This window comes from Saccopteryx bilineata, chromosome 11, assembly GCF_036850765.1.
Source record: "Saccopteryx bilineata isolate mSacBil1 chromosome 11, mSacBil1_pri_phased_curated, whole genome shotgun sequence".
Lineage (NCBI taxonomy): Eukaryota > Metazoa > Chordata > Mammalia > Chiroptera > Emballonuridae > Saccopteryx > Saccopteryx bilineata.
The window spans coordinates 33,264,722-33,280,352 of NC_089500.1; the positions used below are offsets into that span (position 1 = coordinate 33,264,722).

Consider the following 15,631-nt stretch of genomic DNA (forward strand, 5'->3'; position numbering starts at 1 on the left):
CCTGCTTTATATTACAGAAATCAAAACCTTTAATCCAATATACAAAATAGGGAAGTCTCTAATACAAAGTCACTTACCTGAGGCATAATGGGATTGCACCACCTCACATCAAAAAGGGTGGGAAAGGCTAGTCCTAAAACCAAGCCCCAGACTACAAGGATCCGGCCTGCCCACAGCCTGCCCCCAACACACATTAATATCACCTGGTGAGGGGCCTCCACGTGAGCAGCGCCATCTTTAACAAAGTGAGCATAATATATTTTATCTGCCCAACAGGGAACAAAGGAGAATGAGGCTGGTGAGGCAGACACCTTTGATTCTAGGAAACTCGGATAGATCAGTAGCTTTTTGAGTATTCAGTGAGTGGGTTTTGGAGCCCAGTGTGTGTTTTTACTTGCCCGCTGGGTACAAGCTAGAATTAAAGATGATGGCTGTTGGTCAAATAAGTTTGTAAATATGATATATATGTTTGCTTGCTTGTGACTTATATTGGGTGTGGGGGACAGGCTATAAACAGGCCAGGTCGTTGTAGCCTAAGGTTTGGTTTTAGGACTAAGTTTTTCCCCACACCCTTGACTGATTGTATGATCTGGGTGGTGCACTCTCATGAGGAATCCAGTTATGCCTTGGATATGTGACTTTGTATCAGAGACTTCCTTGTTTGTATATTGGATTAAGGGATTTTGGTTTTCTACACTATAAAGTGGGACAGACCAGGAGCTTGCTCACACAGTTCCTGCTATCACAATTGCAGGGGCTTCCCTGATCCCTTGCCCTTCATGGGAAAAGCTGGTTTTCTGCTTTTCCCTTGTCTTCTTTTGTGGTTTGCCTGTCTTGGTGAGACACCAATAAATAGGATGGCCCACCATCCTCCGACTCCACCATTTCTTTATCGTCTGCCTGAATCCAATGGGAACCTGCATGTGAATGGCCACGATGGCGGTTCCTGGCCTTACAATGGCCCACCAGTTTGTGGCTCTGTTGTTTCATTACCGTCTGTCCAAATCCAATGCGAACCTGCATGGGCCAGGTGGCTGTGATGGTGGCCGCGGCTACTGGCTTTACATACAGCAAAATAGATGACGATATGACTGATTGCTTTCAAAGATGTATCATCCATATATATACATATATATATGTAAAAAAACTTATAGTGGCAGTTTGATAAATGAGGGTGAGTGCATACACACTTTCCCCAATGATATTTAGCATTACAAAATACAGTAAAAAACAAAAAAAACCCAACTTGTTTATTTTTACCAATAAAGTATCCAGATATATGTAAATTTATAAATTTAGAAGGAAAGTTACTCTAGTCCATATTCTGCTTAAAAAATAAACTTTTTAACGAGCATAGTAGTACACTGAAGTACACTGCTGACTACCACTGAGCCTGAGGCTGGACCTCTCCCCACATTGTCCAACTCACTTTTTGCCCTTTGCTCTGCAATTAGTTGGCATGCTGAGACCAAGTAAACTTATTTTAGAAGTAGAAAAAAACTACTAGCAAAACCTAAAAACAAAACAAAACAAAATAAACCTTTCTACCTACTACATCACGAATGTGGATGAAAAAGGGGCCGCATGCTGGACCTGACAGCTCAGGAAAGCCTGCCTGGTGTCCTTACAGACTCCGGGACCTAAAGGAACACACAGGACGGCCTGAAATGGAAACTTTTAAGTAAACGCGGTTTATAGTGGATAGTCATGTCCTAGGGAGTTATTCTCTATCTGAACAAAGTCAATGTTTGCTTTGAAGCCTGTCTGTCGCCTTCTGCTTCTACAATAATGTATCTGATAACATGCCTTTGAAATGCAGGGGTAATGTTTTCTCTGCCCCTCAGGGCGGGCTTCGCACCAGAGCAAGAATCATTGTTATTATTATCATGTTAATTAACTTGTCTCGTGCCTCCCTATGTAAGAGAGGTTTTAGTGTATTCATTTTCACTTTTATTCAATTCCAGAGATTTCCCCACTCTGCTTTCTCCCACCTCCCTAATCTATTACCAATCAATTTCATGTAACCCGTTTAAGTCTTTCCCTTTGATTCTAAGGTATAAAATAAAGGATGAAACCACCATTTTCCGGACCACTTTCTCAATCCATTGAGACTTTGCTTCCTGGCAATTGTTGACAGTTTGGCTCAAATAAACTCACAAAAAATTCTTACAGGTTTGGAAGTTTTTTTGTTGTTGTTGACACAAATAATATTCCATTCTAATACAATTACATCTCTAACAATAGTAACACAATCCAAGATGACTTAACTTTCTTGCAGCAAGTAATACTCCATAATTTCATAAAGCTAAGTGCGTAAGCTCCTGAGCTTACAGATACTGATGAAATATCCTTACTTGGTTTCAGTTCAAGAGAGCCAAGGAGAGAAGGTCTACTAAATTTAGACTCTGAGCTGATTTCATCACCAACCTGTCCTTCAGACAGAGGTCTCTGCAGGCAGAGAAGAGAGGAGGCATAGGGGGACAGACAGCACAGGAGGATGGATCAGCCCAGCTAAGAAGCCCAGACTGCAGTCAGAAAGGGTCACAGAGAGCTCTCGGCCGCACCTGAGCACGTGTACAAGCCCTGGGCATGGCTGACAGCCACAGCTTTGTGACTCACAGCCTCACTGCGAAGCCTAGACCCTCCTGGGGAGCCATTCAGGACCCTGGATCATCAATATGACTACAGTGACTACAATACAATCAGTGGGATTCAGAAATTTTTCTGGAAGAAGAGAATACCAGAAATTTGATCCAAGACAAAGCCTGAAACAAGTAGTAACACAAGTTGAAACCGAATCAAATCCTGATCCTTTTCCTTTTTTCTTTTACGATAGTCAAGATAATATCTAGCTTTCCATCTAAAAAATGGTTTAATTCAAATTACCTTTTATTAAAAGACCAAAATGCTCAGGAAAATAACTGGGCTGTTAACCAGCACAGTGACAGTCCAGACAGTGCCCACTGACATGTACACTGTGTCACATATGTAAGAAGTCCGTTTTTTCTGGGCCTGTTGGGGGGCGGGGTTGGAGGGGAGGCTGCGCAGTGGGAAAGGGTGCTGTGGAGGAACAGTATATACACACTGCTCACAAAAGTTAGAGGATCAGGGAACGTGCAGACACTCCAGTACTTTCAGCCTTCTGTACAGTGCATTTTCATCAATGAAATAAAAGTTGGTTTTGTATCTCATTTGCACAATCGAACAACTTTGACTTGTCATTTGCTTTTCTGATGTTCTTGTTTAATAAAAATAATACCAAATGCTTCTTTTTTTTAATTTTTTTTAATTTATTCATTTTAGAGAGGAGAGAAAGGGGGAGAGAGAGAGAGGAGAGAGAGATGGGGGGAGGAGCTGGAAGCATCAACTCCCATATGTGCCTTGACCAGGCAAGCCCAGGGTTTCGAACCGGCGACCTCAGCATTTCCAGGTCGAGGCTTTATCCACTGCGCCACCACAGGTCAGGCCCAAATGCTTCTTTTTTTATTGCTTCATATTCATTTCGAAATATCCTCTAGTTTTTGTGAGCAGTATATATAAATTTGAACTCAACTGAATATGAACAATAAGGGTCACAAAAAATGGCTGCAGGAACGACTAAGTCATTTACTCAGGTTGGGATCAAATGTTCTGCTGCAATTTCCTGGGAAGCCAGGGAGGATGGTCTTAAGACATCCTGCTTTTCCTGAGGCTGCTCAGGTGTGCAGTTTCCCCTGAAACTAGGGAGGATGTTGTTGCCACTTGATTGGGGGCCTAATTATTTCAGAATGTGGTGACCTTTCTTTGTTCCTAGAAGTTATGCACCAAGGGCCCAAAATTTTCCTATAAATGTCGGTCTGGCCCCTAAAGCTCTAGAGAACCCTTCCTAGTTGATGCGCACAGCAGGTGGCTGACTCTGTGGCCCCGGCTGATGCTTGCTGGTCTGGTGATGTGTTACTCCACGGTTTGGTGAGATTTGTACATAATCATAATTCTCCTTTTCTTAGTCTATTGCTTTGACTAGTGTTGGTCAAATAAATTTGTAAATATGATATATATGTTTGCTTGCTTATAGTTTGCATTGGGTGTGGGAGACAGGCTGTAAGCAGGCAGGATCCTTATAGCCTAAGGCTTAGTTTTAAAACTAAGCTTTACCCCACACCCTTGACTGTTGAATGATAGGAGGTGGTGCAGTCTCATGAGGAATCCCATTATGCCTCAGATAGTGACTTTGTATCACAGACTTACTTGTTTTGTATATTGGATTAAAGGTTTTGATTGCTACACTATAAAATGGGGCAAGGAGCCCATGCTGAAGGAGAGCAGAGAAAGGCCACATGGAGGAGAGGAGAAGCAGCCAAGATGGCAGAGTGCTGAAGGAGAAGCTAGTTTGTGCAGAGATTGTGCAGGGAGAAGGAGATGGGGAACAGAGGTGAATAAGGCTGGTGAGGTACAAACCTTTGATTCTAGGAAACTCGGATAAGTCAGTGGCTTTGGGAGCCCTGAATGGAAAGGGAAGTGTTTTCCCACTGTGTGTATTTCTTGCCTGCCGGGTATAAGCTAGGATTAAAAGATAATAGCCCACCAGTTCTTGGCTCCGTTGTTTCATTACCGTCTGTCCGAATCAAATGTGAACCTGCATGGGCCAGGTGGCTGTGATGGTGGCCGTGGCTACTGGCTTTATATTAAGGATATTTGGTTTTGTTCTTATTCTAATAGCACTGTCCTTGCTGACTTAAATGTCTTCTAGAACAATGAAAGGTATAAATAAATTCATAAATAAATAAATAGAAAATAGCATTCTCCTGCTAAATGCCATTGCTGAATACAAGAGAAAAGTCACCAACTAAATTATGAATAAGGAAACTGTGCCAGATAAGATTTTGGATAATTTAACTACAGTTTTAGTGGTTTGGGTTTTCTCAAAAATGCACTGCAAGCTTCTGGCTGCAGCACAAGGCACTCAAGGTGCTTGTTATGATGCAGGGTTTGGACTTCACACCCATAGATATTGATTTAGAAGGTCAAGGACCTTAAGTGTGAGTCTACATTTTCAAGCAGCTCCCTGGGAGGTTATAAATGCATACTGTCCACAGTTTATACTTTAAAGCAGTGATCCCCAACCCCCAGGCCGCGGACCGGTACCGGTCTGTGGGCCATTTGGTACTGGTCTGCAGAGAAAGAATAAATAACTTACATTATTTCCGTTTTATTTATATTTAAGTCTGAATGATGTTTTACTTTTAAAAAATGACCAGATACCCTCTGTTACATCTGTCTAAGACTCACTCTTGACGCTTGTCTCGGTCATGTGATACACTTATCCGTCCCACCCTAAAGGCCAGTCCGTGAAAACATTTTCTGACATTAAACCAGTCCATGGCCCAAAAAAGGTTGGGGACCACTGCTTTAAAGCAACTATTGTCTAAAATAGAGTAACATGTTTTTTTCCAGCTAAAATACATGTTTCAGAGCAGAAAGATACTTTTAAGTTTTTCTGAACCATTTACCTTGTTGTAACCTTTGGTAGCCAGTGAGTTATCCTATGGAAATTATCTGTGTGGACAAAAAGGAGGCCACACAGTATTCAAGCTCAGGGGAGACCTATATTATGGCCTTACAAACTCAGAGATCTAAAGTAACCACATAAGATGGTCTGAAATAAAAATTTTCTAACAGATCATGGCAGGAAATCATGTCCTAGGCCAGGGCATTATTTTTCCCTAACAAAGGTCAACGTTTACCTTAGCCTGTCTCATCAACAATAACATACCTGATAACATGCTTTTGAAATGCAAGAGAAATCTTCCAGACCCTTCAGGGCACACACACTGCATTAGAGGGGAACCACAAATCCTGCACTGTTGTTATCATCAGGGTCATTGTTAGCTGCTAACTACCCTAGACCTTCCTATGTCAAAGAGGTCTGAGTACACGCATTTTCCTTTTTATCCAAGATTCCCCCCACTTTGCTCTCTCCGCCTCCCTAACCAATCACCAGTGGATTTCATGTAACCCCTCCTGTCTTCCCCTTTGGTTCTGATGTATAAAGTAAGTGGTAAAACTGCCCTTTTCCAGAGCATTGTCTCAATCAGCTGAAATTTTGTTTCTGGCAATTGTCATCCCTTTGGCTCAAATAAACTCATAAAAACTCTTACAGGTTTGGATGTTTCTTACATTGACATCTGTTTAATGGAGATAAAAATTGTTTCTACAGATTTCATCAAGCCACACCTGATAGCAGTATAGCTGCAAATGGTTGTAAAATGCATGCCAATGCTTACTTTAAGATAACTGCACAAATGTTTAAGAATCCTTCAACAAATGCTGCTTAAAATTTTGGTGAATTTGGCTTAAGAAATTAGAAGGATTGGTAAAAAAATTATGTATATTACTAATAAAATTTTACTTATCTAGGAAAAAACCTTTGATTTGCCTTTATTTGCTAGCAAACACTCTCCATGCATATTGTATAGGAAGCTCCTTATGAACTCAACATTTTAGAACCATGATTGTGAATTTTCTCTGACTCTTCCTTGTCCTCTTCCATCCTGTGTCTTTTTTTTTTCTTTTTTCTTTTGTATTTTTCTGAAGCTGGAAACGGGGAGAGACAGTCAGACAGACTCCCGCATGCGCCCGACCGGGATCCACCCGGCACGCCCACCAGGGGGCGACACTCTGCCCACCAGGGGGCGATGCTCTGCCCCTCCGGGGTGTCGCTCTGCCACGACCAGAGCCACTCTAGAGCCTGGGACAGAGGCCAAGGAGCCATCCCCAGCGCCCGGGGCCATCTTTGCTCCAATGGAGCCTTGGCTGCGGGAGGGGAAGAGAGAGACAGAGAGGAAGGAGGGGGGGTGGAGAAGCAAATGGGCGCTTCTCCTATGTGCCCTGGCCAGGAATCGAACCCAGGTACCCCGCACGCCAGGCCGATGCTCTACCGCTGAGCCAACCGGTCAGGGCTTCTTTTTTTCTTGATAAACAACCCTATTCCCCATATTCACATGTACATATACCCACTTTGTGGCTAAGATATATATTAATTATAATACAAAGTGGCATGTGCTAATAACAAAAAAACTTGTTTTCAGAGTTTTTTTGGGGGGTGGTGGTGAGAGCAAATTAATAAAATATGAGAGCACTTCTGAATGCACACCAAGAACAGCACAGTAAAAATTTGATTGAGTGGAGATTTAAAGCTGAGTGAGATGCCACAGGGGTTGATCTGATAGTAACTGTTAAGAGCCATTTCCTTAGGCTAACAATATATACCTGCGACATCAATGAAGTTTAAGCTTTCCTCTAGTTTGTAACAAAGGACAGGAACTGGTTAGTTAGCACCTACTACTGACCTCACAAACCACAGGACTTCATGTTTGTGGCTGGGCACAGAGAGTGGAGTGAGGCAATGCCTAGGTTCTGGCCAACCTCACTATGTTCTGCCTCATAAGAAAAATGATCATGAGAGAAGAGGTGTCAACAGTATTCAAAGTTAGTCATTTAGTCTGTTCCCGTCAGATCCGGAGCTGGCACAGGGAGAGTGTGTTCACTGGTGGGCACTACAGTTGGACATATCTGAGAGTGGCTACTGGGGGCTTTCCAAATTCTGAATGCACTCCTGAAATCTTTTTACACACAGCTCACTGGGAAAGACAGTGGAACACCCAAAACCACTGCACCACATAAACCTGAGAGCTCCTTTGTATCTGTTGTGTCTCATGGAATTCCACAGGAATACGTTTCAGTAATATAGTCTATTTTCTAACACCATTTTCATGTCAGAGCCAAGGACAAATCTCTTACTTGTTAGTTCACAAGAAGAAAAGACTCCCTGTTTCTAAAGGAAGACTATTTCTTTCTTTGATGAATACACAAATCTATGCATGAATTACTTCACTAGTGGCACATTTTTATAACAGGTTCCTACTTTATCACTGAAGTCGAATCTTTTTATTTTTTAACCAAACTTAACTCAATATGCTTTCCCTACAGACCTCCTTTATCCCAGACATGGTGCCCTCGCAGACATACAACAGAGTAAAAATCAAATGCAATTCTGTCCTCGAGGATGCTCGATGCCGCCGTCAGGGGCGGAGTTAGACCTTCTGACAGTGTGGCAAGTGTTATTCTGGAAGGGGAGGCGCCGTGTTTCAAGAAAACTGCGGACCCTGGGAGCCTGGGGAACCCTTCACAGAGGGAGTGATAACTGAGTCAGATTTTAAAGTGCGAATGGGATTTTACCACAAATGAAAGGAAGAGGGAAGACATTCTCAGCAAAGGGAGCATGTAGAAAGGGATGCGAAGGGGAAGGTAGCCACAGGGAACAGAGTATTTTGTGGGGCTGAGACACAGGGGAGAGAGATGCAGCAGACAATGAAAACGGAGGAGACAGGTTGCAACTAGAACTAGCCTTGTAAAAGAGTTTGAATTTTATCCTATGGGAAGGACAACATGGAGCTCTGAACGTTTTTAAGGATGAGAGTTGCAAGACCCAATCTGTGTTTCAGCGAGAAAAGTGTGGTGGCTAACAGGGGACAACAGAGAAGAGGCTGGAAGACCAGTTAGAAGGCATCACAGGGCTCAAGCGAGACTGTTCCAATTATGCACAGGATGGTTCTATGCTCTTAGTTGCTGGTGAACGTTTCCCCCATACATTCTTAAGTTATACCTGAGTTCCCCCCCGTTAGTTATGTCAATACTGATAGATACTTTTCCTATACCAAATATATCATCTGTGATTCATAAAATCACATTCCACATGCTAGACAGTAAACAGGTAAATACTTAAGAGATAATCTCTTACCTGAACAAAGCTGTTCCACTTTTGTGTAGTTTAAAGATACTATGTCATTAACCCATGCAATGATGTCATGTCTGCTCATAGTCTCTTGGGTTATCGAGGTAGAATACACATTGACCGCCATTCCCCAGCTAGAAAACAAACAAACAAACAAGTTTATTTGCCTACAAGGAAGTCTATTTGCCATAATTCTAAATTTCATATATTGTTCCTACAGTATCATTTTACATGGCCCTCAATTGGACTCAGAAACAGTCCGCTGTTTCTGAGATTCCTCAAACATCCTTATTAAAGTGCATGTGTGGAATTAAAAAGTTATCAGGTCAGACCAGGCAGGGGCACAGCGGATAGAGCATTGGACTGGGACGCAGAGGACCCAGGTTTGAAACTCCAAGCCCTCCAGCTTGAGCACGGGCTCACCAGCTTGAGCGCAGGGTTGCTGGCTTGAGCCCAAAGGTTGCTCGCTTGAAGCCCAAGGTCGCTGGGTTGAACAAGGAGTCACTTGCTCTTGCTTTGCTGTAGCCCCCTCCCTCCAAGGCACATATGAGAAAGCAATCAATGAACAACTAAGGAGCTACAACGAAGAATGGATGCTTCTCATATCTCTCCCTTCCTGTTTGTCTGTCCCCATCTATCCCTCTCTGTCTTTGTCACACAGACACCAAAAGTTATCAGGTCTGTAACAGTGCACATTAGACTAATCTTTTAGCCTTATACATTATTTTATAGTACTTTCACTATTTGCCAACAGCCCACTGCTCATCTAAAAACACCGCCATTCTTGCCTACTCTTTCCCTCCCCATTACACCCAGTCCATCAGCAAATCCTCCTGGCTCTACTTTTCTCGTATTTTCAGAGGCTGATACCCCATCCAAACTTCCGTCAACTCTCACCTGGTGTTCTGCAGGAGTCTCTTCATGCTTCCCCTGCTCACCCCCTTGGCCCCACCGCCTAGTCTCATCACAAACGGCACAGTGATCCTATTGGCACAAATCAGATCTTCTTTCCTTAGTTCAAAACCCTCCGATAGCGGTTCATCCCACTTAGAGTAAAATCCAAAGTTCTCAACATGCTTTATAAGGGCTTATATATTCTACACCTGATATCTTCTCCTACTACCTTTTTCCCAACTCCACTCTATGGTATATATATCATACTATATATATCATGCATATGGTATATACATCAGTGTGTATGTGTGTGTGTATCTTTTTATTTTGGAAATTTTCTGACACATACAAAAGGAGAGCAAACAGAACAAGTAAGTTGTGTTTACTTCTTGGCTTCAACAATTAACAGTAGGCCCTGGCCGGTTGGCTCAGCGGTAGAGCGTCGGCCTAGCATGCGGAGGACCCGGGTTCGATTCCCGGCCAGGGCACATAGGAGAAGCGCCCATTTGCTTCTCCACCCCTCCGCCGCGCTTTCCTCTCTGTCTCTCTCTTCCCCTCCCGCAGCCGAGGCTCCATTGGAGCAAAGATGGCCCGGGCGCTGGGGATGGCTCTGTGGCCTCTGCCTCAGGCGCTAGAGTGGCTCTGGTTGCAATGTGGCTACGCCCAGGATGGGCAGAGCGTCGCCCCCTGGTGGGCGTGCTGGGTGGATCCCGGTCGGGCGCATGTGGGAGTCTGACTGTCTCTCCCTGTTTCCAGCTTCAGAAAAATGAAAAAAAAAACAAAAAACAAAAAAAAAAACAATTAACAGTACTTGACCTATCTTGTTTCACTTATACTTCTGTCAATACTCCCTACAGCAGGTTATTTTGAAGAAAATGCTAACTAAGCATCACATCAGTTTACCTATAAATATCTCACTATGTTGCTAAAAGGACATAAGAAAAACCAAACCATAATAGTATTATCACACCTAAAAATAAAAACTTTCTTATATCATCGAATATGTGGTATTAATGTCTTACAATTTGTTTGTTTAGATCTGGATTCAAATAAAGTTCATATACTGTGATTCTTTGATATATACTTTGCATTTTTTTTACTTATAGGTTTCTTCTCCATTTCTAATATTTCCCTTGCAATTTTTTTTTTATTATTGTTGAAGGAACTGGGTTGGCTGTCTTATAGAATGTCCACACGTGGGTTTTGCTCACTGCATCCCATTGGTGTGATTTAACATCTCCCCTGTCCCTTGTATTTCTTTTCCTCTTTTTAAAAAATTTAAGTATAGTTGGTATACTACATTATATTAGTTATATTAGTTTCGGTATCAATACAGTGATTCAGCATTTTTATACCTTACAATGTGATCATGTCCCTTGTATTTCATACACTGGTAACTTGATCTATAGGTTGATCTGATTCAAGTTATAACAGGAGTGGGGTGGCGAGACAACCTCTTGCGGAGCTTGGACTTCCATCGGGAGGCACATGACACCTGACTCCTTTTGTGATTTACTAGCCATTGATGGCATCTGTCTAGACCCGACAATTCTTTAAAGACTTCAAAGTGATAGTCTATTATATGTTCTTGACTTATTAGCTTAATGAATTCTATAAAGACAAATTTCTCCCTGAGGTACCAATCATACAAAACAGGCAGAAAAGGTGCCTGATTCTTTCCCTTTATTTACCAGTTTTCCAAATAAAGATGTAGTTCCCTAATATTTTCCAAACACGACAAGTGGGGTTTTAGTTTTGAAATGTAATTATGAACTCATGGAGTTAAACATATTTGATATGCTTCAATTCACTGCCGTTTATATCTTTATTGCTATAAGCTTGCAGAATGCTTATTCAAGATGGTGTCTGAGTTCTTCTGACAAAGTCCTAGAAGTCTTCAGTAACTTCCTTGCTTTCTGGTATGACAAAGTGTCCTAGGCTTAAACTGCACACTCCCTGGGTTAGACCTAAGACCAGTCATTTCTCTAGGTTCCTTATCCCTTTCAGTGGCAAATGTTATTCAGAGATAATATTTTTAAGCATGACTATGAACTCCAAAGTCCTTATGAACTCCAAAGAAGGAAATAAAAATCTGCTTTTTTACTTAAAGGGCTAAATGAAGATTTAATTTATAAATGAATATCCATCCATTCATCCTTAAAAGCACTCTCATCTCTAAATTCTCTTCCTCTGAATATCTGAAAAAAACTCATGGCACTGGCATCTCAGATAACTAACCATAATGACTGCTTTTCTACAATATTACCAAAGGATATTTATTTTTGGATAGTAACTCCCATTGTTTTCTTTAGTCTATCATTTATTTAAACAAAACCATTGACTTTTAATACCCATTCCAATTTTTAATTCACCATGTAAATTATATAAAACCTTAAAAGATAAATAATTTAAAATTTAAAACATTTCAGATGTTTGATAGAATTTCCAGATACTGGCATAACTTTTGGCAGTTGATGTATTTTTCTAATGGTTCTCCAGGCAGTGCGGAAAAGCTTTTGAATTACTAAGCAATGTATCAATGGAGGATGAGGCATCCAGGCCCAGAATCGTGCTGGATGGGAATAAACTAAATGGGGATGAAAGTTTACTCTGGATGATTTAAAAACAAACTAGACACAATATAGTGAGAGACAATCCAGTCTGTGTTTTGGAAAGTGAAGCCACTTACAAGTAAGGAAGCATATTCTGTGGTTACCTAACAAAAAGAAATGTACACAATACAAGCAGGTAGAGGAGTTATTCCAGCTTTTATTTTTTTATTTATTTAATTTTTGGGGGGGTATTTTTCTGAAGCTGGAAACGGGGAGAGACAGTCAGACAGACTCCCGCATGCGCCCAACCGGGATCCACCCGGCACGCCCACCAGGGGCGATGCTCTGCCCCTCCGGGGCATTGCTCTGCCGCGACCAGAGCCACTCCAGCGCCTGGGACAGAGGCCAAGGAGCCATCCCCAGCGCCTGGGCCATCTTTGCTCCAATGGAGCCTTGGCTGCGGGAGGGGAAGAGAGAGACAGAGAGGAAGGGGGGGGGGGGTGGAGAAGCAAATGGGCGCTTCTCCTATGTGCCCTGGCCGGGAATCGAACCCGGGTCCCCTGCACGCCAGGCCGACGCTCTACCGCTGAGCCAACCGGCCAGGGCCTATTCCAGCTTTTAAAAAATCTCTGAGAACAAGGAAGCAAGTCATCTGCTGTAGATTCTGTCAATCAATCACACTCTTCTCCAGGTCTTTACTGATAGTGTTCACCTAAGGACAACAATCCTTCCATATCTAAAGACTTTCAGCTCACAAAAATAAGTAAAGCACTACTTGCCTTCAAGGACCTCATTAAGGTGACCACGTGAACAAATGATACAGCATCTGAATTTTGCTTTAGAAAAGTGCCAGTTAGTTTTTAGTGAATAACAGTTAATAGGCTCGCCACTCTAACCTCTACCATGCCCCCTAACCCTCTCTAACCTTCTCTAATCAGCACACTACAGACTCCAGAACCCCTGTAGTAAGAGCAATCATGAGTTAAGGGACCAGTGGGAAAACTAGGATAGAGGACAGACCAAGAATAAGGGTGAATAGGAATATTTTCTAAAATAAGACAATGGCATTAATTAGATTTCCATACCTACTTCCAATTAATAGGTATAGAAATGTATACCTATTAATGGAATCAATATAGTTAATTTCTAATTACCATCCATGCTGAGTAGAATATTCTTATAATCTATCTCCCTCCTCCAAACTTCACCAAAATACTTCTAAATTCACTTTGTGGCTGTCTCTGGCACCCTTTGTTAGCTCCCCACCCAGACAGGCAATGCCTTCCAGTTTGGGTGCGAGAGCTCGGGGTCCAGATTCCCTGTCCCCAGGTGGAGAAGAGCTCTTTCTCACCTCCAGTACGGCAGGTGGCAGCCAAGGCGGAAAAAGAATTCTGCTACTGCTCTGCCATCCAATCTTTTCTCAACTCCTTCAGCTCCCACTTTTTCTATAACTGTGACTCCAATATATTCAGACGTAAGTTATCCAGGCCACTAAACAGTTCACATAAGAAAAATTATATTTGTCCAAATATTAAACTCAGGGCTGATGAGAGAGTACTTCATAGTGTTAGTGCTTCTGTAAACACACCCTAAAATCCCAAGATGTCATTATAATTTCATGGGTGTCAATCTGTCTTACAGTATAGAGGTAAAAGGGCCAGCCCCTGCTTATTCTTCAGAAATGTGCAGCTAACAAGGAGTTTCTCTCTCGTTTTAGAATTCAAGTGGTTCCATGCTCCCACTTTGACCCTTGGGAGAATCCTACGAGGGAGGCAGGGCAGGAACTGTAGTCTCTCCTGACAAATGTGGATTCCAAGTCCTGTTGAAGGGGGAATTAAAATTGTTCAAGATGTTAATTTTTTAATTTACTGAGTAATTTCCAAAAATTCAGTCCAGAAAAAGAAATGGCTAAGATATAATAAAGTAATATCAAGTGTCACAGAATGAGGAGCCAGTGAATCGAGCAGGGTTTCTCTTCCCGTCTGGCTCTTCAATGACACAACAGTTTATTCTTAGGTGAAGTGCCATCTGGTCTCTGGGAAATAGCATTTCTCTCTGTGCCATCCTTGCAAAAAAAAAAAAAAAAAAAAAAAAAGGAAGTTGAAGCACTGTCCTACAATTTGTGGCTTTCAGCTACATTGTTAACCAGGACGCCCGTGTTTAAACCCTGGTAAGTACAGCAGCACCCACAGTGGTGGATAAGGGACTTCCAACAGGAGAGTCAGTCTGTGAGTCACTGTACTTTGACATGGTATTTAAATCTTATTCTTAAAAAGTAAAATCTAGGCGCAGTGGATAAAGCGTCGACCTGGAAATCCTAAGGTCACCGGTTCGAAACCCTGGGCTTGCCTGGTCAAGGCACATATGGGAGTTGATGCTTCCAGCTCCTCCCCCCTTCTCTCTCTCTGTATCTCCTCTCTCTCTCTCTCTCTCTCTCTCTCTCTCTCTCTCTCTGTCCTCTCTAAAATGAATAAAAATAAATCATCAGAAAAAGTAAAATCTATCGGTCCTACTTAAAAATAAACCAATAATGATAATATATTTATACACTTTTGTGAATGTTTAAATGCCTTTCTGAAAAGCTGTCAATCTATTTATTTTTTGCAAACAGGAGAAAAAAAAAACAGAGAGAAACAATCCCTTCATATCTCCCGCAGGCAAAGTCTAGTCACTGTTGGGGCTTGCCCGTGGCTGGTGACCACTGACCCAGTGACTTCACAGAAGGAACAGCCCCAGCCTGAGGGCCTGCTGATCCTGCCCCGTCCTCCACATGAGGTGGGGGTGGTGAGGCGGAGGCAGGGCCTAGGATGCTAGGCCGCAGCTCCTCAGACGTACAGAGACTGCATGTCAGCCGGCCAAAACACAAGGAATTTTCTGTGACTAAGTGAGACCTGAGTTAACCTGCTGAGCAAAACCTGGTTAAAGGCTTGGCAAGTCCTGAACTACAGAAACTAAAGTATGAATTCTACCACCTTACCAGTCATGGGCCCCCAAACCAATGACAAAACATTCTACCATTTTGTCTAAGGACAGATTTGGCCATGCTTGTAAATTACTCCAGAAGAGTGTCTTCAAAATTTGACCGATACTGTATATAGAATATCGTAACCAGCATCAAGTGCAGCCTTTAAATTATTTTTTATGTAGTTCATTTTGTCTCTCTGCCTCACCTTAACCCTTAGCAAATAGATCATAGCCATATTTATGCGTGTGTGTATTTGAGGTGGCAAGGAGGCCACTTTTCCTTATCTCTTCCCTTCACATTTGTTTTATTTATTTTTTATTTTTTATTTATTTTTGCATTTTTCTGAAGCTGGAAACAGGGAGAGACAGTCGGACAGACTCCCGCATGCGCCCGACCGGGATCCACCCGGCATGCCCACCAGGGGGCGACGCTCTGCCCACCAGGGGG

At 42.4% G+C, this 15,631-nt stretch overlaps 1 protein-coding gene across 4 annotated transcripts in view; it reads right to left on the minus strand.

The window, feature by feature from the left end:
- The window catches only part of MAPRE2 (microtubule associated protein RP/EB family member 2), a 154,765-nt gene that overhangs the window by 60,817 nt on the left and 78,317 nt on the right, over positions 1–15,631 (minus strand). For 3 of the 4 annotated variants that reach the window (XM_066246848.1, XM_066246847.1, XM_066246846.1), the window contains one exon: positions 8,780–8,907. The exons of the other annotated variant lie outside the window; for it this stretch is intronic. In XM_066246848.1, the coding sequence (XP_066102945.1) occupies positions 8,780–8,900 (121 nt within the window). In that variant the 5' untranslated portion in view covers positions 8,901–8,907. The remainder of the gene's footprint in view (positions 1–8,779; positions 8,908–15,631) is intronic. 4 annotated transcript variants of the gene reach the window in all.